The sequence below is a fragment of the Carlito syrichta genome, unplaced genomic scaffold (genome assembly GCF_000164805.1).
Source record: "Carlito syrichta isolate Samal-C Ts95f unplaced genomic scaffold, Tarsius_syrichta-2.0.1 Scaffold236168, whole genome shotgun sequence".
Lineage (NCBI taxonomy): Eukaryota > Metazoa > Chordata > Mammalia > Primates > Tarsiidae > Carlito > Carlito syrichta.
In genome coordinates, this window is record NW_007180264.1 from 197,162 (window position 1) to 221,458 (window position 24,297).

The following is a 24,297-nucleotide window of genomic DNA, read 5'->3' on the forward strand; positions in this document are numbered from 1 at the left end:
GGCCAGAGTTGGGTTCTGACCCGAGTAAGGAGGGCTTCCTGGAAAGAAGGGTAGATGCCAGTTCGCTGATGTCGACTCTGTTTTTTCAGAGAAATCAAGAGTTCATGGAGTGTGCTCACTCCCAGCAGAGGGCTTCATGGAGCCAGTGTCGGTACACATTCTCTGTTGTACCAGTTATTTCATCCCTAAGGGACTGACATTGCCCAGCCCACAGTGGCCAGCCTCCTGCTTTGGGCCAGGGAACAAGCACTCTGAAAAAGGGCAGGGCATAAAAATGACCATGGACTTGAAAGCCACAGGATCTGGTTTCAAAAGACCAGCTTGGCTTACTAGCTTGGCACACTTAGACAAGTTACGTGAACTTCTTGAGACTTCCAGACCCTTCTGTGTAAAATCGAGACAGCACCCCTGGCCCCAGGCTGTTGAGGTCTCAATGAGGGAATACAGGTGAGGTGAAAGCATTCAGCATGGGGGTAGGGAGGGGAAGGGAGGTGGGACTAATGGTAGTGAATATCTGTCTGGGGACAGGGAGACACCCCTTATCAACAAGGGTACCTGAATGATACATATTTGTATACCTAACCCTTAACTGTACCCCACAATTTTAAAATTAAAAATTAAAAAAAAAAAAAAAAAGAAAGCAGTAAATGTTCTTTCCCTTTTCCTTTCCAATAAAACCAACTCCTGCAGTCTTCTGGAAGGTGGCTGCTCACAATACAGGAAACTCTCCTTACAGTCTGAACCCTGGGGGACAGAGAGGAGGTGAAGTCTCCTGCTTGTCTGATGGGAAAAGCAGACACACTCTACCCAATCCAAGCGCCCAGAGGACCCAGTCATGTACATGAGCTAGGGGGCTGGGCCCGGGCCCAGGCCCAGGATGAGGGTGCAGTCAGGCTTACCTGAAGGCCCTGGACTCCAGACACACCTCCCTGGGAACTGTCACCATGCCTGCCGATATCACAGCCCAGACAGATTCGTCTTGAGCCTGTGGCTCCCTGCAATTCCTTGGGACTAAGTGCTTGGCTGATCAATGGATGGCCATGATAATCAGATTACTAGACACCAGGCTGGTGATGTGTAAAGACAAGCCTGGGGTGGTGGGAGGAGGAGGGGCAGGAGTGGGAGTGGGGACAATCTGTGACCCTCCGGAAGCCTTAATAACCACACTGTCGTCACCCAGTGTCCCCCAGAGTATAAGCAGTCACTTGCGAGACCCCGAACCACATTGGGAATCCATGATTACACCCCCTAAGTCTTCCCATGGTGTGAGAGGTTTTCTTCCTATTAGACCCGGAGCTTCTAGAGCCCAGGGAGCCTTTGCTTCTGCCCCTTCATCTTCCCATGGCCCCAGTGGGGTGAGGGACTGGGGTAGTGGCCACCTCTCCTGGCAGACCCTTTTCTCTGTGAACTCCTGGAGGTTATCTCCTCTGTCCGCCCATCTTCAGGCGTAGTGCTTGTAAGGAAATCTCTCCACTGTCCCTAAGAGGTTTCAGCAACTCCTCCTCTGTGACAGAAACTGCCTGTGGTATGGTGGAAAGTATCACGTGCACCTCTGCTTCCTGGAGTTTAGCCAGTAGTACCATTTTTCTATGATTGTGCCCTTCCTCCAAAGCAGATATATCTGCAGAAAATGTGCTTCAAGTGAGGTGCCTGGAAGTTCCTACCGTGGACGGTGACACGGGCACTGCAGGACACCTGCCCCGAGGCATTCTCAGCCAGACAGGTGTAGGTACCATCATCCTCTGGCAGGGCGTCCTGGACATGCAGTTCGGCCATGCCGGCCTCATAGGTGGAGCGGGCATACTGGATGGGCTGCCCTGGGGAGGAAGCACAGGGAGGCTCAGGCCAGGGAGCGCTGGTGGTGGAACAGTAAGTCCTGACCTCAGCAGGGTTACTGCGTTGTGCCACTGGGGCTTGTCATGCTTGCTCCGGTCCACTGAGGGCTAACGATGTGTCAGGCCCATCTCCAGCCAGCTGGACAAGAGGCCTTCGGGCTAGAGAAAGAGGTGGGGCTAGGGATGAAGGAGAGGGAGCAATGGTGTGGGTGGGGGAGGAAGACGGCCTAGAAGGATGGGAGAGGGGGAATTTAGAATACAAGAGGGAAAGGGAGATAGCTTTGGGCATTTGTTATTCAGCAGTCTCCAAATCCACATCCTTAACTTCACAGAATTCCAAGCCTGGAAAGAATCTTAGGGTCATTTGGCCCACAGCCCAGCCTCAGGCAGAACAGACCTTGCACAGACAGAACGTGAGTCTCCCAGTCCCTTTTAGATGTGTCCAGAAATAGTGATCCCATTTCCCATTGGGGATATTTATCAAAAGGCAATTCTGCATCCCAACCTAATGTTGCAGTTAGGTGCATTTCTTCTGTGCAATTAGGTGGATTAATATTTTAGGGTTCACAGAAAAGATGACTATGGGGAACTAAAAAGACTCTGGCCCCTTTTCCCCAGAGTTCCTTCCAATGAGAAGCCCTTGATTCAGGTCACATAAAGTCCTGTTTGGAGACAAGAGGGCATGCAATGAGCTTTAGCGTTTTCCGTTATGCTGTATGTTCCCGGGATTTTATCATTCCAGAATGCAACTTTTCATTTCCAGGAAAAAAAAAAAATCTCAAGACTGAAGATACTGGCCTTAGAGCAGGAATGTATCCATTTGCAGTATAGGAAGCAACTGTCAGTTTCTTCCCCTGCCAGGTCCCAGGGTCCTGGTTTGCACTTCATAAAATTGGGGGTGGGTGGTAGGGGAGGGAGAAAGTACAGAAAGAAGTCCTCCCCCTGCAACGCAATGTTTTCTTCTGCACATAGCAACACTTCATGTCTCCATGACAGTTTGGCAAAGAGACCGCCAAGTACGCCACAGGGCCAGAGGGAAGAGATTCTTCCCAACCTATTACACTTCATAAAAGTGGGGCTGAAGGTTGGAAGGGGCAGGAGCCAGGATCCTGCTACTGAGAGGATTGAACATTGCTCTTTGTTTTTATTTTTGTGTGACATTGACACCCTCAAAACCTCTCCTTGAGAATACCAGTACATTTCCTGACTTCATTCAATGTGTTTTGCTGTCCAAAGTATGTGCTGACAAGCTTTTTGAGAACTCTCCTCTTACTGGAGCATAACTCATTTTTGGTCCTGCAAACATGGGATGGGATGGAGGTCCCAGAAATGTGTTGTTGGCTCAGGGCACATCAAAATTGGGAAACATTGAAATCTTCCACTTCAGAGGCTGGGTTGGACCAGAGGTGGTGGCCAAGGAAAGCCAACTTGAGCCACAATCGCCCTCTAGTGGAGATAGAATGGAAGCACCAAGAATCTCCAAAAATGCATTCCTTAGTGGTGTAAACCAGCAATGAGCAAACTACATCTCCAGGGCCAAATCTGACCTGCAGTCTGTTTCCGTATGGCTTGCAGCAAGATTCGTTTTCACATATTTTAAATGGTTAAAAAGTAAAAGGAAGAATATCTCATGACATGTAAACATGTGAAATTCACAATTCAGTGTCCATAAATAAAGTTTTGTTTTGTTTGTTTGAGTCGGGGCCTCACTCTGTCACCCAGGCTGGAGTGCAGCCATAATCAAGGCTCACTGAAGCCTCGACCTCCTAGGCTCAGACAATCCTTCCACCTCAGCCTCCAGAGTGTTGGGATTACATGTATATGACACCATGTCTGATTAATTTTTTAATTTTTTTGTAGAGATAAGGTCTTACTGTGTCGCATAGGCCAATATTGAACTCCTGGAGTCAAGAAATCCTCTGGCCCCAGCCTCCCAAAGTACAGGGATTATAGGCGTGAGCCACTGTAACAGGCCCTATAAATAAAGTTTTATTGCAACACAGCCATGCTCATTCATTTATATATTGTCTATAGTCACTTTTATACTGCAACAGCAGAACTGATTAGTTGTTAAAGAGACTGCATGGCCCAAAAAGCTGAAAATATCTACCATCTGGTCCTTTATAGAAAATGTTTGTTGACACTTGGTCTAGACCCTGAGCAAGACAGAAGTGAAACTCTTTTATTCAGATCGATTATTTGTCCTTACTGTCCATATTCTGTTCCAGTTGCAAGGAGGCTGCCTCCTTGTAGCCAATCACAGGATCCAACAGGAGTTGTGTCCTCAGGTGAGGGGTAGGAGGGAAGGTAGACCTCAATTTTCACTTATCTTCTCAAGAAGACTGCATGTAGAAAGACAACATGGCACCTCTTTTCACTAATTAAGATGGCTTTTAGCAAAGCCTGAGCAAACTATCCCAACAAGGAAGGTTCACAGGCCATTATATCAATGACACAGATACAACCGGGGACTATTTGGCACACAGTGGATGGCATGGATGCTGCTACCCTCTTAAGACGTCAGAGCTGGCTGAGACCCCGAACCTTCTGTTCCAACCCATCTCCTCATCAATAAAGAAGCCGAAATCCAGACAGGTAAAGTGTGCCAGGTCTCCTGACCACTCAGTGGTGGAGAAGGACAAATGCCTGTGTCTCCTGACTCTCAGCAGGGGTTCTCCATCCTCTCGTAGAAACCTGAAGTAATCTCTGCTCAGTCTCATCAATTTAATAAGTTGCTTCCCTTCCTAAAATCAAAATTCTCCTACACTTTTGAAATTAAAAAGCCTTTTTAATAAGAGAAGGGTGATAAAATATGACAATTAATTTTTTGAGAGGACCTTACTTGATAATAACCAAAAAGAGTTGACGTGTCTCTATAGGACTATAAGATTAAAAAGAATAGCTGGTCTGTGAACGTTAGAACCAACTGCCACTAAAGAAAAGGTGAGATTTCCTCAAGTAACTTCGGTGTAGCTCATTAGTTTGTTAATTTATTTGTTCATGTATTGACTCAACAAATATGAATTGAGGACCTAGTAAGAATCTGACCATAGGAAAATAAACTAAATTGCTGGTGCATCTATATGTCTGGCACCTCATTAACCATTTTATAAAAAATTTATGCAATTTCATGACTGCCACTCTGCAGAATAGGTGGCACAGTCCCATCATGCAGCTGAGAAACTCAAGACTCAGACAGGAGCAGTAACTTGCTTGGCCAGTCAGACTCCCAGTTCCTTTGCTCTCTGTACCCCATGTTTCCTTCTTATGCCACTGAGATGTCTGAGGCAAAAATGGTTCAGAGAGGTAAGTGAAAATTCAGATGAGGCCAAAGGGCCCAGGGGACTGGAGCAGAGGGATGGCGTGGGGGACTCACCATTGAGTAGCCAAGTGATCTGGGGCACCGGGGTCCCCTGTATGGAGCACTGCAGCACAAAATCCTGGCCCTCAATGACGGTGCAGTCCTTCAGGACACTGGAGAATGAGGGGGCCACCTCCATCATGGTCAGCTCTGTGAGGGAAAAGAACAGGTCATCTCAGATCACAGCTTGCCCATTCTGGTGACGACTATTGTCACCCCGAGTCTCACAGGCATGCCTCACTGTCTTGGGCACCTGAGCCTCCTCAGCAACCTGACTTTGCCCTATTTCTCTTCACAATTAGCACCTGTGGTACAGAGACCTGGCGCCCAAAGAAGAGTAACTGGCAGGGGCTTTTTCACAGTCACAAAACACCCAAGGACTGGGGTGCTCAGAAACTGGGCCTGCCCTCCGTCCTCTGTGACTAAGGCACCTCCTGTGTTGTCTTTTTTTTTTTTTTTAATATGTCCCTTTTCATTACAGAGTCATAGAGCAGCATTAAATTTCATTCACCTTATCTACAAAAAAATCAATGAGCAAGTAAAAAACATATATAGAAATCAAAAGTTAAATTTAAAATCAAAAGATGTTCTTAATACTTTTAATAGATTAAAAAATTTGGGGTCTTATTCAATTTCACCCTGTAATAAATATATTGCTTTCTTCCTCTCAGAAAAAAAAGCATAAGTATTATATTGTTCATTTGCTGTCTTTTTTTGTTTGTTTCTTTTTTTTTTTACATTTACTGTCCTGAGAGCTCTTTCTTCCTACTTTCTTTGTCCTACTCTACTTTCTTGTGTCTCTTATCTTCTTTTCCATGTCTCATTGGTGATTACACGGCCTTCAGAATACACACACACACACACACACACACACACACATATATTTTTTCCCTTAGAAAGCAGGATTTATTGAGAGGATGGAAAAGCTCCCACAGTGGGAGAGGACCAGAAGGGGTTGCCCCAGAATATCTTTTTAATGTAGAATTCATAGGTCCACTGTTGAGTATGTTTCCATCTTAAATTATAATTATTTTTTCCAATTCCAGAACTGGATCAAATGACAAAGCACTCACATGTTTCTGGTTTTCTAAGTGCAGTTTAAGCCTCAGACTAGATCAAGGGTTCAGAATTGCCAGGGGCCTGGGAATATGTATTATCAACACTCCCTCTTGATTCTAATGCACATTCTAGTTGAGGACCACTGAGTTGAACTTTTCAAAAGCCTTCTACATCAGTGAACTGGGGAATATCTTGTAGTTTGGTAACCTCAATAAGAGCAGTAGGGATAGATAATCTCTTCTACAATAGTCTCTTCTAACAGCCACCAGAACTGTCAAGGTGGCTGATAGATAGATAAGAAAAGGTAACTGGATTTGGTGATGAGATGATATATCACTAGGACCTTTCAAGAAAGCCTATTCAATACAGAGATGAGAGCAAAAGCCATGCTGTATTTCAAGGGTTTGTGAGCAAGAAAACTAATATCTGAGGCCCTAATATGTGCCAGGAACTTTTCTAGATGTGCCTGTAACAATGCCATGAGGTCGTTATCTTGAAGTCACTTTACAGACGAGGCTCATGGTTTTCCATAGTTGAGCCTGATGGTGAAGCCAGGTTTTTCAGTCAGCTCTCTAACTCAACAGCTATACTTTCTCCTCCAGACCCTAAGGGAGGGCAGGCGGTAGGAGAGCAGCTACAAGACAGAACGCAGTGCATCGGGACAGGAGTGGCACTGAGGGAGGGATGGATACACTGCTCTAAGAGGTACAGGGAGGCACCATAACCCACCCCTTGCCCTGACCAGTGTCAAGCTCCCTCATTAGAGAAACAACTTTGAGAATCATGAAAAAGAATATAGTCTTTTGTGCCAGGCTAACTTAGGTTAGAAATACGCTCTTTTTTACAAGCATGTGAATGTGGATAATTCACTTAGCTCAGTATTCTCACCTGTAAAATTCTAATCTGTAACTATAATTTTCTCATAAGGTTGTTGACATAAATAAAATAATGCAAATAAAGCATTTAGCACAAAGCCTGGCACACAGAACATCCTCAGTGAGCATTAGCTGCTATTATCACATGGAAGCTGTGCGTAGAGATTCTGCATGCAACAAGCGTAGTCTGGGGGTGACAGAGAGTAGAGGGGTAAAGTAGGAACTTGAGGGGCGATCAAGCAGGAGGAAGACTTTCCTCTTTCAGCACAGGGAAGACCAGAGCATGCTTGTAGGAAGGAAAAGGAGGCCTCTCAATAGGGGAGGGGAGAGATTGAAGAAATGGTGGAAGAGTAAATCTTTGTTAGATCAGATCAGATCCTTGTGAAGAAGGGAAGGGACAGAAAGAGAAGCCTTGGGAAGGGAAACAGGTAGCTCTTCTGCAGTAACAGGAATGAGAAAGAGGGTCTGTAGGAGGAGCTGAAAGAGCCCATGTCAGATGCTTCCTGGTAAAAGTCATTTGCCAAGAATGAATGGGGTGTTTTGGAGGCTGGAAAAGTTTTACAACAGCTAGTGTCTTCAAGAAGATAGGGAGCCAAGCAAGAAGTACTTCTGGAATGGCAGAGTAAAGACCTCTGAAAATCTTCTCCTCCAAAAAAGCAACAATACTGGCAAAAAGAGTCAAATCAACTTTTTCAGAACTCTAGAAATTAGCCAAAAGCTTACAACATTCTGAAGAGTATTCACTTACAAACAAACAAAAACAACAAATTCCCCCAAAATCCCCAGTTGAATCTTGGTAAAAACAGTAAGCTTTGTGGCATTTTCATTTCCATCCCCTGCCCCCAGCTCTGAGGTAGCTTTGAAAGCCAAAAGTAACTATGATACCTGTGAAAACAAGTCACTTAGCAGGGGGCAGGATGAGTTTAGAATCCACCCCCAAGAGAACTGTCACTATTTGACCTGTCTGGCAGCTCCCTCAATAGCTCCATTTTCAGGGTGGTCTTTATTTGACCTGACTCACAGTTTGCTCTATGTGACCGGTCCTATCTCCAGGGTGTTTGTTGAAAACAATCAGTGACAATATTTAACATCACAGTTACTTGAGGTAGCAATATCAGTTGGGGTAACAATAGTCTGACCAAAACACTTAGAAGGAAAAATTGGGGAATGAGATGTCCAGGCTTTGAGAACCTCTGGTAGATTTCTGAGAACCTAGAAGGCCACATGCATGTGCAGGGCTGTGTGCAGCCCAGGAAAGACATGAGAAGGCCCTCCTCTCTCAACTCTGGCTGACCTGGAGGCCCAGTGCACACAGGAAGTAAAGGCTAAGCTGGAATTGTAAACCGTTGGCTGGAGCATTGATACCACGTCCCAACACATACATAGAGCCCCTTGTCAAAGGAGATGTATTGGTTCAAGGCATTTAAGGAAATCTCTATCTAATCAATTAGATGGTCACTAAGCTAACTAAGCAGAGACTTCAGTAGTCACATATGACAAATTATCCGGACTTACAGAATGGAAGAAAATCATTGCAAATCATATGTCTAACAAAGGACTTGCACCCAGAATATATAAAGAACTCTTATAACCCAACAATATAACAGCAAATGACCCAATTAAAAAATGGGCAAACCATTTGAATAAGTATTTCTCCAAGAAGATATACAAGTGGCCAATAAGCATACGATATGGTGTTCAATATCATTAGTCATCAGGGAATTGCAAATCAAAATCACAGTGACATGATTGTGGATGGCTATAATTAAAAACAAGCAAACAAGTGTTGTTGAGGATATGGAGAAATCGGAACATTTGTACATTGCTGGAAGAATGTAAAATGGTACAGCCACTATGAAAAATAGTTTGTTTCTCAAAAGGTTAAACACAGAATTACTATATGACTCAACAATTCTAATCATAGATTTAAACCCTCAAAATTGAAAATAGGTATTAAGAAAAACTTGCACACAAATGTTCATAGCCACATTCTTCACAATAGCTAAAAGACAGAAACAAGTAAATATATGTGAACTGATGAATAGATAAACAGAACATGTTCTATCCATATAATGAATATTATTCAGCCATCAAGATGAATGAAGTACTGATACCTGCTCTAACGTAGCTGAATCTTGAAAACACTATGCTAAGAGGAAAAAAGTCAGACACAAAAGATGTCATGTTGCATGGTTCCATTTAAATGAAATGTTCAGAATAGGCAAATCCATAGGAACAGAAGGTAGATTAGTGGTTATTGGGGCTGTGGGAGTGATTGCTAATGAGTAGGATTTTAGGGGGAGGCAATGAAAATGTTCTAAAATTATATGATGGCAATGACTGCACAATTCTGAGTTAATAATTATACAGTTTAAAAGGGTTACTTTTATGTTATGTGAATTATATCTCAATAAAGCTGTCACACAAAACAAAACAAGATAGGGAGTCACCCTGAGATGAATTATCCCAAAATGCAAACAGGCTAAAAATAGTCTTCCACAAGACTAAGATAAGTTCACAGAGGAGGAAGCCATAGGAAAAACTAGGTTCTCTGGGCACATCATTAATCTGTGATAAACCTGACACTAGCCCAGGACACAGAGCCTTGGCCTTAAGGATGAGACTTGGGCTGCTAGACCTGTGAACGCTGTCTACAGGAACTCCCACCCCCAAACAGAATGGATAATATTCCTTGCAAAATAATACACAAACATAGTAAAAATCCCAGTCAAGAACCGAATCAATAATAGACAGTGAAAAAGTAAAACCCCTACTTCTTCCCAAGCGCCCCCAGTTTCTCCCACACAGAGGTAACTTGTGTACCTTTCCAGAAATGTTTTGTGCACACATAAGCATGCTTTCACATGTATATACACAGATCTTTTCTTCCTTTTATACAAACTGCATAGGATGACCTGCAGCTTGTACTTTGTTCTTTTCGATTTCTAGTGTATCTTGGACATGTTTCACTATCAGAGTCTGCAGATTGCTGCATGCATGGCATTCCACTGTATGTATAACCATTATGTTATTTTTTACCAAATGTTTATTACCAAAAATGTAAAACATATATATAAGTAGAAGCAGTGCAGTGAATCCCTGTGTACCTTTCTCTCAAATATCATTTATACCAATGTTATTTCATTGATATCCCTGCCAGTGTACCCCAAATATAAATTATTTCTAAGGCAAATACTGGAAATCATGTCATTTTACCAGTAAATAACTCAGTTTGCATCTCTAAAGTAGATGAACTTTTAAAATAATAACCACAAGGCTGGGCACAGTGGCTCACACCTGTTATCCCAGCATTTTGGGAAGCCAAGACTGGAGGATCATTTGAGGCCAGGAGTTCAAGATCAACCTGGGCAACATAGAGAAGACTCATCTCATCTCTACAAAAAAAATCAAAAAAATTAACCAGGTGAAGTGACATGTGCTTTTAGTCCGTACTTGGAAGGCCGAGGTGTAAGGATTGCCTGAGCCCAGGAGATTGAGGCTGCAGTGAGCCATGATTGTGCCACTGCACTCCAGCCTAGGAGATAGAATGAGACCCTGACTCAGAAAAAACAAACAAACAAACAAACAACAAACAAACAAAACACAAGGTCATGATCATATCTTAAAATAGCATGAATTCTTTTATATTAAATATCTTTTCAATGTCCAAATTTTCCTGATGTTCTCATAAGGTTAGAAAAAATTATCTCAATCAGGATCCATACAAGGTCCGTATGTTGTAATTGTAGATGTTGTTTACATATCTTTCAATCTATGTTTCCTATAGATTGTCTCTCTCTTCCTTTTTATTTTTGCTTACAATTTATATGTAAAAAAAATGAGTGATGGTTATTTGTCCCACACAGTTTCTAAGTCTGCAATTTGCCGATTCTACCCCTGTGGTATTGTTTAATAGGTTTCTCAAGGGTATGACATGGGTCTGGGGTCTACTTATGCATTCAGAGTCAGGGGGATATTTTATAGAACGATAGGTACAAGAATATTTATCACAGTTTTGTTATGGTAGTGAAAAATGACAACAATTTAAATATTTGACAATAAGAACATACCTAAATTAGATACATTCATTCTATGCAATAATATTGGGACATTAAAAATTATGATTTCAAAGAATATTTAATAATATAGAAAGATGGCTATGTTACATGAGCAAATCAGGATAGAAAGCAGTATATAAACAGCACAATGCTGACTTTGTTTAAAAAACATTAAAATATCATTTATTTCAGAGTCATAAGATTATATATTGTTTAAATTCCCCACAATGAATATGCATTACTTTTATAAACAGATATTACAGCAAGCATAAAAGTTGTGGGATCCCACGCATCTCACATTACTCTAAACCTGTATATTTAGTGAACACTTGGTTCTTTGTGCTTACAGATATGAGTCATGGCACTATTCGAACAGCTGAGGAACCTAAAAAAGGTAGCTCTCAGTTGAGCTGGGAGTGGAGACTGGGTATATTTATTTAGAGGTGATTCTGAGGTGAACTGCTGATTAAGAATCACTGGCTGGCCAAGTGTGGTGGCTCAAGCCTGCAATCCCAGCACTTTGGGAGGCCAAGGCGGGAGGACTGCTTGAGCCCAAGGGTTTGAGAGTAGCCTGGGCAACTTGGTGAGGCCTTGTCTTTACAATATATCAAAAAATTAGCTGTGTGTGGTAGCATGCACCTATAGTTCTGGTTACTTGGAAGGCTAAGGCAGAAGGATCACCTGAGCCCAGCAGGTCGACCCTGGGATGACCATGAGCATTCCACTTCACTCCAGCCTGGGCAACAGAGTAAGACTGACTAAAAAACAAACAAACAAACAAAAGCCAAACACGAATCACTAGTCTAGAGCAACATACTTGGCCTTGGCATGAGAGTGGGGATGCTACTTGCCAGTTGTGCATGAGAGGTGAGGGCTGTAGGAGACAAACTGTCTGCAATATATGGAACACCCTATGAGTGTTCCTCTCACAGAGAATGGAAGGTTGCCCAGAGGCAGTACTCACTTTCCACTAGGAGGGTCCAGCTACAGGACACCTGGCCTCGGGTATTGGAAGCTGTGCAGCTATATTTCCCACAGTCTCTGGCCTGGGCTCGCAGCAGGCAGAGGTAATGGGATCCAGCATCTTCATAAATCTCAATGGTGCCTTCTTGCCTCCTCACGGGGGCACCTTCCAGGAACCAGGTCACTTCCGGCTTTGGGATTCCTGAAACTGCAGAACCAGGTGTAGAACATGAGTCTCCCTGGAGAGTACACTGTGCTTGTGGGGCAGGTGGAGAGGCCTGAATTGAGGGAGGAGCTCGGTCAGGCTAGGGGCTACCCTCCCATCTCTGGGTCTGCTTCCTCACCCCTCAACCCCACCCTCCATTGGACAAAACATCCTGAGACAGGGCCAGGAGGAATACAAGGGTGACAAGCCAGGTCTCCATGTCGGCCAAAGACAGAAAAAGGGTGGAAAGAGCAGAGGAGACCCTGTGAGTTTTTGTTTGTTTGTTTTGCTGCTGGTAATGATGAGGGTTTTGTTTCTTCTAAGGTAGTAAGAATTGGGGCCTAGGGCCAACGCTGTAGTCAGCAACGAACAATGGATCACTATTGAGTGTCTCCAGAATAAAGGACATTTCTAGAGTAAGTCTTTCCTGAGGGGAAGAACTATAAAGAGGTTTCTTGGGGGACCTAGCCCAAGGGGATGGGTAAATATAGGGGGCAAAGACCAGCTGTGTGCTGAAGGGAGGGAGAGGCTACTCACAGGCTACATTTTGGGACCCAGTGACCTTAATTAGCTCTACTCACCCTCACATTTGAACTTGACTGTTTGATCTTCCCTGACTTTCTGGCTTTCAGGCTTGCTCTCAAATTTGGGGAAAGTTGAATCCCTCTGGCTCTCCATGGGGATTTTCCTAGTAGCAACCCTACTAACAACCTCTTGGTTTCCTAGGCCAGATGGCCTGGTGGGAAGGGTGGCTAGATGGGGAGCAGCTGGCCTCCTCCTTTCTTCTCCAGAAGGAGACAGGGCTCCCAAGACTGGCGCTCTTGGTTCTGGCTGGACTTTTGCAGCCTGCAAGGTGATGGTGCTAGAAGTCTTCTGAAGGATGGGAGTCTGCAGGACCGTTTTGGGTGAGTTCTTGCATGGTTCCAGCTTGGACTCCAACTTGGGATGAGGTTGGGTGTTTGTGGCCCAGGCTGGGGAGCCACCTCTCTGGGTGCTGGAGCAGTTCTTACTTTCGGCTGCAGTCTCCAGGTTGTCCTGTTTTGACCCCTTAGAGATTCCACTGGTCGCCTCCCTCCTGAGGTCTGAATTGGTGGCCTTTGTTCCTCTTAAAAATGACCTGTTTGGTGGGGGGGGCAAGGTGAGGGGGGAGAAGAAGGTGGAATAGAAGGATCATTTGCTTAGTTACAAACATTCTCATCACAAGCACAGATTCTAGGCATTGCAGAAGCCCACAAGTTAAGAGCTAGTAAGGACAAAAGTCTTTCTTTGCATTTGCTCAGTTTCCCAGAGCACAACCAGCCATTCTGGACATTCCCCTGCCCCAGGGCCCTGCTTTACCCACATTTCTCCACTGGTACCCCCTAGTTCAAGCCACCCTGCTGGTTTCCTTGGTCCTCTCTGCCCTCTCTAATCCATTTTCTACACAGTAACCACAGTCAATCTTTTTTTTTTTTGAGTTGGAGTCTTACTCTGTCTCCCAGACTGGAGTGCAGTGGCTGCTCCTGGCCACTGCAGCCTCGACCTGCTGGGCTCTGGTAATCCTTCCGCCTCAGTCTTCCAAGTAGCCAGAATTACAGGCATGTGCTACCACGCCCGGCTGATTTTTTGATTTATTGTAGAGACGAGGTCTTGCTGCCCAGGCAGGTCTCGAACCCATGGGCTCAGGCAATCCACTCACCTCAGCCTCCCAAAGGCGCAGGATTACAGGTTGAGCCACCAAGCCCAGCACAGTCAATCTTTTAAAAACATAAATTGATGATGTCATTTCAAGCCCAAGAATTTTCCAACAACTTTTCTACTTTATTAAGAATAAAAATGGGCTGGGTGTGGTAGCTCAAGCCTGTAATCCCAGCACTTTGAGAGGCTGAGGTGAAAGGATTACCTGAGCCCAAGGATTCGAGACCAGCCTGGGCAACTGGGCAAGACCTCATCTCTACATTAAAAAAAAATTTAACCGGGCATGGTGGCATATGCTTGTAGTTCCAGTTACTTAGAAGGCTGAGGCAGAAGGATTGCTTGGGCCCAGTAGGTCAAGGCTGCAGTGGTTATGAGCATGCCACTGTACTCCAACCTGGGCACCAGAGTGAGACTCCAACTCCAACTCCAAAAAAATAAAAATAAAAATGAGCTTCTCACAACAGCCTACAAGAATGGTGGCTCTGGCTGCTCTTGACCCACATGAGATACTGTTCTACTGCCCAGTGGGCTACCACATGGGTGTCCTTCTGCAATCCCACATGCCCACTCTCAGCTCAAAGCTCCCATATACTATCTCAGCTGTCTGAAACACTCTTCCTGAGTTTTTCCTCACCAGCTAACATTACTCTTCACAGCTTGAGCTCAAATATCAAGTTTTCTGAAGGAGCTTCATTGACTCTTTATTCTAAATCAGCGTCTTTCTGTTATTCTTCCTCACAATGCATACACAGTTAATTGTGTATCCCCGTGACTCTGTTTAATCCCTTCTCTATGTTAGACTGCTTACCACTCTACCCTCAGTGTCTAGCACTGAGCCTCACACACAGGAAAGGAAGCTCTTAATGAATCCAGGCTGGATGAGTGAATGGATTCTGGCCTGGGATGAGTTAGTGGCCTTCCTAACGATGGCTAGCTAATGAAGCTATCCTTCCAGCATAGTCACTGAGAAAGATGATAGCATTGAGTTTTCAAAAGTCTCATTACCGACAGCAACCCTGATACAGAACCCATATGGCATACTGCAATGTGAGAACAAAACACCCAAAACAAAACAGTACCCTCCAGTCAATCATCCCTCCCTATATAATATCTCGGAAATTCAGGACATTGCTCAATAATGACCCTTCGTTCCTTGCAGGACCTTTCAAGATGGAAAATATAACAATCACAAAGCCTAGACATACCTGTTGGCATTGTCCAAACCTGGAAAAAGGGGAAAGGGTAGAAAGACTGTGTTAATGGAAGGCTTTACACATCAAGCTTTTACTCCCAAGCCTTTCCCTGTCACTGTGGTACTGCCCTACCCCTCCTTCCAGCTTTCCTGCTGCTGAACTTCTTTGGCTGGTCAGATAAATTCTTCCCAGCCCTGGACCACACCGTCAAAGCTTCAAATGCTGTTTGACAGTGACTGGTGCTGCCATACCCTGAGGGCATGGAATCTGTTCCCACTCATTAAACAGAAGGAAACAAAAACCAATCCAGGGACAAACAAAAATAAACATTTACTGAAAATTTCAAACACTGTAACTTACTGGTGGCCCTCAAAAAAACAAAAACAAAAAAGTCAACAATCCCAAAGTGTTCTTTATTTTTTGCAAATACATGCTTTAAAAATGTACAGAGGAGTATAATTTTAATTTTATTCAGTTCTTCAAAGAAAAAGCATACACTATATGTTTTCCTGCCACATTCTTTTTTTCAGATTTTATTGTGGAAAATTTCAAAATATATAATAGAGACATGGATATAACAAACCCTGAAAGCCATCACCAAGATCAAGGAAATTTCAACATTTTGCCAGTTTTATCTATATCTTTCGGTTTTCTTTTGTTTGTTTGTTTTGAGTATTCTAAAACAAATCCTAGGCAACACACTACTTTGTCATTAAGTCCATTAGTAGGAAATAGTTTTTTGTTTTTGTTTCGGTTTTGAGTCCATCTCACTCTGTCGCCCAGGCTGGCGTGCAGTGGCACAAATATGGCTCACCACAGCCTCCACCTCCTGGGCTCAGGTGATTCTTCCACCTCAGCCTCCTGAGTTGCTGTGACTACAGGTGCCTGCCACCACTTCAGGCTAATTTTTTAATTTTTTGTTCAGACAAAGTCACTCTATATTGCTCAGGCTGATCTCAAACTCCTGGGTTCAAGGAATCCTACTGCCTCAGCCTCCCAAAGTGCACTCTTGCAGTCGGCAATTAGAGATTCAGAAAAGGAGTCTCAGTGAGAAGAAGAAGCTGGAGAAGTAGGGGTAGGAAAAAGTATGGGGACACAAGGGAAGGTGGCAGCCCAGCGCTTGGCCTCTTCCCCTGTGGTCGGGTCAGTGCTGCCCCACTCCCCTTGTTTCTTGTTAAAGACCTGCCCCTGGGGAATGCATGCACACGTGAGAGCACCACATATATACACACACACACTTGCGCAGTGAACAAGCAGCTCCTCTAGGAGGGTACAGCACCAGGAAGGGAACGTTCTGCACTGGCCCCCGCTGATCGATACCTTGGATGGAAAGCTCAGCTGACATGGAAGCCTTGCCTGACCCATTCACCACCATGCATGTGTACACTCCCATGTCTTCTTGGCTGACTTCATGGATTTCCAGAACCTGCACCCCGTTCTTCTCAGACATCGACACACGGGCACTTGGCTGCAGTGGAATATTTCCCTGTGGATGACAGTGGAGTGACTTGGTCATAGAAATATACCTTACCTTTTGGCAGTGTCCTCCTGGCCTCCTGGCAATCCTGGCAAGACAGACACCAGGACCTGGGCAGCAGAGTCCTCTGCTCAGAGGACGGTCTTTGGACAGTCCAAGGGCCTGGCCTGAGGTCCATGCATGTGGTGTGGCATTCTGTCCAGCTTAGATCAGATATGTGGGAACTGCTGCAAAGGAACTCAAGTTTGGAGTAGGAAGTCCTATATTCCTCACCTTAGGTTTTCTTTGCCTCCCCACTGCTTTTACTGTTTTCCCAGGGAGTGTTCAGGAGAATTAGAAGGCAGATTAGAGGCGTCCAATTTCCACTTTTTATCCAAGAGTTGCATCTCTGAGAAACCTACACTCTCTGACCTTGACCCCTCCGTTCCCTACAATTCCCATTTCCCTGTTTAACATCCATCCCCACCCCGCCCCCTTTCTCTAACCTCTCCCACCTCTTTCACCTCTGTCTTTATTTCATCCAGCCCCAAATGATTTATAAAGCATTTCCAAGTCTCTCACCAATATTTTGAAGGAGGTGGTATTCTTTCTACCTCACAGATAAGGAAGTCAGGGTCCCAAGAGATCCCATGACTTGTATGTGTGTGACACAGTATCAACCAGGGAGCTGTGGCTTCAATTCCACTCCCTTGAGATTGTCAGATCCGTCTTGACTCAGAAGTTTTATGCTATTTTGTGAGTGTGAGGATTATAGGAACACTGGTCTGAGTAACAGAGGGAGAGTGTGCAAAAAAGCAAGAACAAGCATTGCTAGCAAACACACAGAAAACCCTTGAGGATTACCTAAGGGTGAAACAGAAGGAACTGATTGGAAAGACAGGCCCCCACTAGTCAAAGGGTCTAACCCTGAACTTTCATGGTCCCCAGACCCGGGTCAGAGTCAGAGCAGACAGAAACCTCACCTTGAGCCAGGTGACTTGCGGCTGGGGCCGCCCAGTGATCTTGCAGGAGAATCGTCCCATCTGCCCTTCTTTGACCACCACTCGGCCCAACTTGGTAGCAAACTTTGGTGGACACTCTCCCCAGATGCTAGGACGGGTTTCCACTGCTGGGGCTGAAAATCTGTCACTGGAAAGAAATCAGCAGAGAATCCAGTCCCAGATATGACAGCAATTCAATCCTCCCTCCATTCTACCCAAGTCACTTAAAGTGCTGTCAGAAACCATGAAAGGGTGGCCCACCCAACTCTATGCCTCAAACACTTTCTTGTGCCCTCTCTGGAAAAAATTTGTGGCACCAAAACCAATTTCCTCTGTCTCCTGGGCATGCAGCTAGACTTCATTTACTAGCATCCTTTGCTGTTAGGCACACCTGAGTTCTACTGATTCTAGCCAAAAGCCTGGGTTTTGACCAATAGACTCAGCAGAAGTGCTATATGCCCCCTGCAGGCTCATAAAAATCTCCTGTGAGATTATCCACACTCTCTCTTGCCCACTTTGCTGGCTAGATGTAGAAGGACTAGCAGAGGCTCCAAGGCCCTAGGAGAAGATGGAGCTATAAAATGGAAGAAACCTGGGTCCTGGAAGAACAGTGTGGAAGGCTCTCTACTTGTTCAAGAATATCTGAGTTGAATGTTCCTTGAGTAAGAAATAAACTTTCAGGTCAGACATGGTGGTTCACACCTATAATCCCAGCACTTTGGGAGGTGGAAGTGAGAGGATTGTTTGAGCTCAGGCATTTGAGACCAGCCTAGGTAACATAGTCCCTACAAAAAACAAAAACAAAAACAAACAAACAAACAAAAACTAGCCAGGAAGCTGAGGCAGAAGAATTGCCTAAATCCAAGAGGTTGAGGCTACAGTGAGCCATGATTCTGCCATTGCACTCCAGTCTGAGTAACAGAGTAAGATGTCAACTCAATAATAATAATAATAAAGAAATAAAGCAATAAACGTTCCCTGGGTTGAACCATTGCAATTTGGGGCTTGTCCATTACTTGTCTCTTGTAAGTCTACTTATTTAAATCTTCTGACAATTGCCTTGACTGTTGAGTGTTCTGCTGACTCTGGCCATGTCTCCCACTTCCTTAGCATCTAGCAGCTAGGCCAGTCAAGGGGGCTACCCACAGAGGATGCCAGGTCAGGAGGTACTGTATGAATGACATACCCCATCCTGCTAGGCTCCCATCCTTTAGTTATTATAACCCAGGGGGCCCGCCAAGACCTGCACCCTAGACCTATCCTGGTCAAGTCAGCAGGAAAGTCAATTTACCTCTAACTCTGCTTTGCACATTCCAGAACTTACCCCAAGGTTTTGGAAACAACAGGTTGACCATGCTTCTTCATAAAACTCCCTGTGTACAAGAAAGAGGGTTGAAGGGTCAGGTCTGAGCCATCAACTTGGAGCAATGGAAGTCAGGAAGATTCAACAGCAGGCATGGGGTTGGAGAATGACAGTAACTGTCATCCCTGTGACTGAGCACGAGCTGAGTCATTACGGGCCCTACAGTAGGTGCCTTACATACATTATTGTGTGAATTTCTTACAATAATTGCTTGAAGCTGGTACTACATTATCTTTCTATTTTTAAAATAGATGAGAAAAGTGAGATTCAGAGAAGTTAATTCACCCATACAAGGTCACAGAGTCAGTAACAGTGTAGAAATTCACCCAGGTCTGCCGGGTACTAGAACACTAAAACACTCAGCTGAGTTGTTAGGTGTTATGCTGAACTTTCCATTTTGGGGATTATCTGTGGTGATCCAGGACATATCCAGAAAACAACCCAGTTAAAGGGAAGGAGGGAGATGCCTGTGTACATCTATTACCACGTCTGTTCTCGACTGACACAATGAACACTCCATTTTTCCACTTACGACCTAGCAAATAGCAACAAGCTGAAATGGAGCAGGGGAGATCACCAGAGATGAGTTACAGTGGAGCCATGCCTTACCTAGAATCTGCAGTGCTGCCACACTGGCACCACCAGGCCTGGGTAAGATGTTGCTGTGCTGGGCATTGCCAATCCTGGGTGAGATGATGCTATACTAGACGCTATCCTACAGGGTGCTGCTGATCTTGGGTGAGTTGCTGCTGTACTGGGCAGGAAGCAGTTAAATAGCAAACCCAGCAAAGCAACTGGGGTCAGCACCTCTCATCCAGCTGCTGCAGCTGGGGAGGGACAATTCATAATGTGACCAGGAAATAGAGAGGGTTTTATTTTGAGGAATGGGGACAGGGAGGAGAGGACATTTTTGAGACGGCGACCACCCTGGAAGTTGTTCTCTTTTTGCTACAAGCTAGGAATGTTTACAAAATCCTACCCAAGGCGTGCACAGGGAGGGTAAAAGTCATTTTCTAACTTAGCAGATAGCTGCTAAGGGAAATTTGCAAGTGTTTACGGGAAAAGGGTAAACTTCCTTAAATTCTGGCACTGATCACATTCCTGCAACTGCACAGGAACGTAGATCTGGAGAAGGAAGATCATGACTATTTCCCCCAGCCATTGCTAGTTTAAGGTTTCACCAGAACCTTCATGAAAAGGGATTAATAATGAACACCCGCATCACATTTGTGTCTCCATATGACTGGTGATCACTATACAGATATTTCTGTTTCATTTAACTACCAAGTGAACTATGTCTAGCTTTTCATTCCATAACTGATTTGGTTCTTACCATTCTATTCTCCATTTTCTAAGGGTAAAGGAACTTCTAGGCTGGGTGTGGTGGCTTACACCTGTAATCCCAACACTTTGGGAAGCTGAGGTGAGAGGATTGCTTGAGTTTAGCAGTTCCAGACCAGCCTAGGAAATGTAGCAAGATCTTGTCTTAACAAAGAAAAAATATGTATCAAAAAAAAGTAGCTGGGCATGGTGGCATGCACCTGTAGTTCCAGCTACTTGGGAGACTGAGGTGGGAGAATCACCTGAGCCCAGGAGGTTGAGGCTGTGGTGAGCCATGATTGTGCCACTGCACTCTAACCTACATGGATAAAAAAGGAGAGACTTGTTTTGGAAGGACCTAAGTGACACATACAGTCAAGACGTTGGGGTCCTGGGGCAGGTTGGATGAAGTGCAGAGTTTTCAGTCCTGGAAAAGTATCTGAGCAAATAAGAGTCATAAGCTTTAAAGACACTCTAGACTTGGATAGGGACCTCTCTTCTGTGACTCCATTCAAAGGAGATGACAATAGATTCAGAAAAGAAAGTTTACAGAACTGCTCTCTTTGGTCTTATCTGTAATAGTAAAAAAAAACTATTTGAGACAGTAAAAATTGGAAACAATGTAAATGCCACACAGAAGGAAGACAATAAGTAGTTAAGTAAAATGTATGACTAGATATCTTATTCTTAAAGTATGCTTAATAATCTATGAAACAAGCAAATATATGTCAAAATATTATCTAAAACCTATAAATACAATAGTAAAGAAAAAATAAAACATTTACTTACAAAAAAGTAGGGGAAGAGAAAGAAAATAAAATCTGGCACCCAAATAGAGGGTCAATAGGGCCTCTTATGCAAGCTCTACATAACATCACAATCCTAGAAAATCTATGTACTGTTTGCTCACTTGTCCATGCTACTGTGTCACTCATTTCATCTTGAAATAAAGAGTTAATAAAAATAGGATTGATTGACAGATGAATGGTTGAACAATATGTGGTTTATCCACACAATGAATTATTATTCAGCCATAAAAAGGAATGAAGTATTGATAAGTACTACAACATGGATGAAACCTGAAAAATTGTGCTAAGTGAAGGAAACCAGACCTAAAAGTCCACGTGCTGTAGGATTTCATTTATATAAATGTCCGGGAGAGGCAAATCCATAGAGAAAGAAGGTTCTTGGCAGTTGCCAGGGCTGAGGGAAGATTGAATAGGTGTGAATGCTCAGTGGGTGTGGTGTTTCCATTTGAGGTGATGAAAAAGTTCTGGAGCTAGATAATGGTGATGGTTGCATGACACTGTGAATGTACTTAGTGTCACTGAAAATTACACACTTTAAAATGGTTAAAATGGTAAATTTTATGTAATATGTATTTTACCACAATAAACAAAAATGAGATTGAGCTTTTTAAAAATTCTTGGGAGTTAAACATCTTTATCCAAAAGGCGTGAATTCCTTTATTCCTTAAAAAAAAATAAAACGAAAGCAAAAAGATAGCACTTCCCCAATGAACAGCCAAACAATGCTGTTGCGAGGTACCTCTATGTCAGGGTAAGAGGATTTGATTCAAAGGGAACATATGAAGCAGTCAGCTAAAAATGGAATTGAGGGACACTTATTTTAATGTGAGCTGACACCAGAGAGTTTACATCAAAACACAAAGAGAATTGGGGCTAAAATAACTTAACAGGGTCTATTTATAGGAAAAGAATTTGAAGTTGCAAATTGTCAGATAAGACAAAATTAATTTTGTGAAAGTATGAAAATCTGGCAGAACAGTAAGCCCATGTTAAAAAAAAAAGTGGAAAGGGGATTAAGGTAGAAATGCTAAATATAGAAGAGTGAGTTAAGAGAATTGGTGAGGACAGGATCAAGTTGGCAAGGAAAAAGAAAGGCCAAGACTCTAAAGGTATTTGAGACTTATCTGAGATTTTTCAAGGATGAGTAAAAGAGAATGATGGCATTTCTTAGGAGTGAAAAGTTCAGTAGTGGAGAGGATAAAACTGGACCTAGCCCTGTTTTGTCAACGGGTATAGAAAGACTGAATCAAGATGGAACGTGCTGCTCAAAAAGTGAATAATATAATCGGCTGTAAGGAGGCAAAATGCCTCTAAAAATGTGTGGTGATATAATTTATCATCCAGACAGAGACTCAAACCTGAGAGGGACACAATCCATAATCATGAAAGGACAACAGGAGAAACCAAGACTATTTGAAGAAAACTGGGGAGCACTCACCCTGCCTGTGTAGCCAACTTCAAAGTGTTTTTAAGGATTGCTTAAAATAGTGGTTCTCCACTCTATCCAAACAAATGTCCCTTTTTTTATAACATAAAATAATACATAATGCCATCCTGAATCGAAGTTCGCCACTAATCACTCATACATGTAATTTTAAAAAGAAAATAAATGTTAAGCCTTAACCAAAATATTGAGGCAATATGGGATAGTAAATGATAAAACTATACACTGTAGTATGTAACTGTTCAAGCATGACTATTTCAATATGTAAATACTCAGGCACATTATAAGACAATGGAATGGTCGCATGCTTGTATTAACACATAATGCATGTATGAATTTTGTTTTTTTTTTTTTTGATTGGAGTTTCACTCTGTCACCCAGACTGCTGGAGTGCAGTGGCCGCTCCTGGCCACCGCAGCCTCGCCTGCTGGGCTCAGGCGATCCTTCCACCTTAGCCTTCTGAGTAGCTGGAATAACAGGCATGCGCTACCACGCCCGGCTGATTTTTTGGTTTATTGTAGCGATGAGGCCTCGATGCCCAGGCGGGTCTCGAACCCGCGGGCTCAGGCAATCCACTCACCTCAGCCTCCCAAAGGCACAGGATTACAGGCTGAGCCACTGAGCCCGGTTGCATGTATGAATTTAAAAGTGAACGATCAAAAATCGTATTTGTACAAGTAACACAGAAAGATAAAAGAGCACACATGTGAATACCAGAATACTAGAATAAAAAATAGTGTTAGGCTAAATAACAAAGCAGATATATTATATTAAAAAAAAAAAAAAAAAAGAAGGCCAGACTCAGTGGCTCAGCCTGTAATCCCAGCACTTTGGGAGGCCGAGGCAAGTGGACTGCCTGAGCCGGTGGATTTGAAACCCACCTGGGCAACTTGGCGAGCCCTTGTCCCTACCATAAATAAAAAATTAGCCGGGCGTGGTAGCGCGTGCCTGTAGTTCCAGCTACTTGGAAGACTGAGGCGGAAGAATCGCTGGAGCCCAGCAGGTTGAGGCTGCAGTGGCTGAGAGCATGCCACTGCCCTTCAGCCTGGGTGACAGAGTGAGACTCCAACTCAAAAAAAAAAGAAGACAATAACCTTAAAAGAAAATAATATAGCAAGGCAAGTTACAGACTGACAAAGTAGAGAAAATGAAAAAAAAGAAAAGAAAACTTCTTATGTGGTATCAAAACAATTCTCTGTTTTGTGACATGGGATTGAGTAGTAAAAACTTTATGTCTTAAAAATCCCACCATACCTTGAAACATACACTCAGCGAATCATTTGAACAAAAGAACAGTAATAATAACAAGAGACTATAGAGAAGTTATGTGTTAGGATGAAAATAGCAGTAAGCTCAAAATAAATAATTTCAATATATAATCTTTTTATAACATAGATTATTGTTGTACCCTGATATTTTTTAAAAAATGAGATGGTAATAAAATACCTAGACTTTTTTGTATTTCCACTAATTTAATACTATTTGGTTCTAAATCTGTTGAGCTTCAAGTCTCCTCTGATCCACATTTTCAGAGCAATTGTGTAATAACTGCACTGTTTATATTCATAATTTTATCTATGTAGCTAGAAATGCTCTATTTAATTTAGTAGAAAAAAAACTGTGCAAAGGAAGTTTTTCAATAACTTTGAAGTTATAACTTTATTCCTTTTAAGTCTCC

The 24,297-nt window shown here is 43.4% G+C and overlaps 1 protein-coding gene across 6 annotated transcripts in view; it reads right to left on the minus strand.

The window, feature by feature from the left end:
- The window catches only part of MYLK (myosin light chain kinase), a 186,959-nt gene that overhangs the window by 110,179 nt on the left and 52,483 nt on the right, over window positions 1-24,297 (minus strand). For 3 of the 6 annotated variants that reach the window (XM_021709465.1, XM_021709466.1, XM_021709468.1), the window contains exons 3-10: window positions 19,008-19,056; window positions 17,666-17,831; window positions 16,547-16,712; window positions 15,239-15,257; window positions 12,938-13,473; window positions 12,153-12,359; window positions 5,212-5,346; window positions 1,665-1,817 (exon numbers count right to left, since the gene is read on the minus strand). In XM_021709465.1, the coding sequence (XP_021565140.1) occupies window positions 1,665-1,817; window positions 5,212-5,346; window positions 12,153-12,359; window positions 12,938-13,473; window positions 15,239-15,257; window positions 16,547-16,712; window positions 17,666-17,831; window positions 19,008-19,056 (1,431 nt within the window). The remainder of the gene's footprint in view (window positions 1-1,664; window positions 1,818-5,211; window positions 5,347-12,152; window positions 12,360-12,937; window positions 13,474-15,238; window positions 15,258-16,546; window positions 16,713-17,665; window positions 17,832-19,007; window positions 19,057-24,297) is intronic. The other 3 variants (XM_021709469.1, XM_021709467.1, XM_021709470.1) reach the window with 1 other exon arrangement.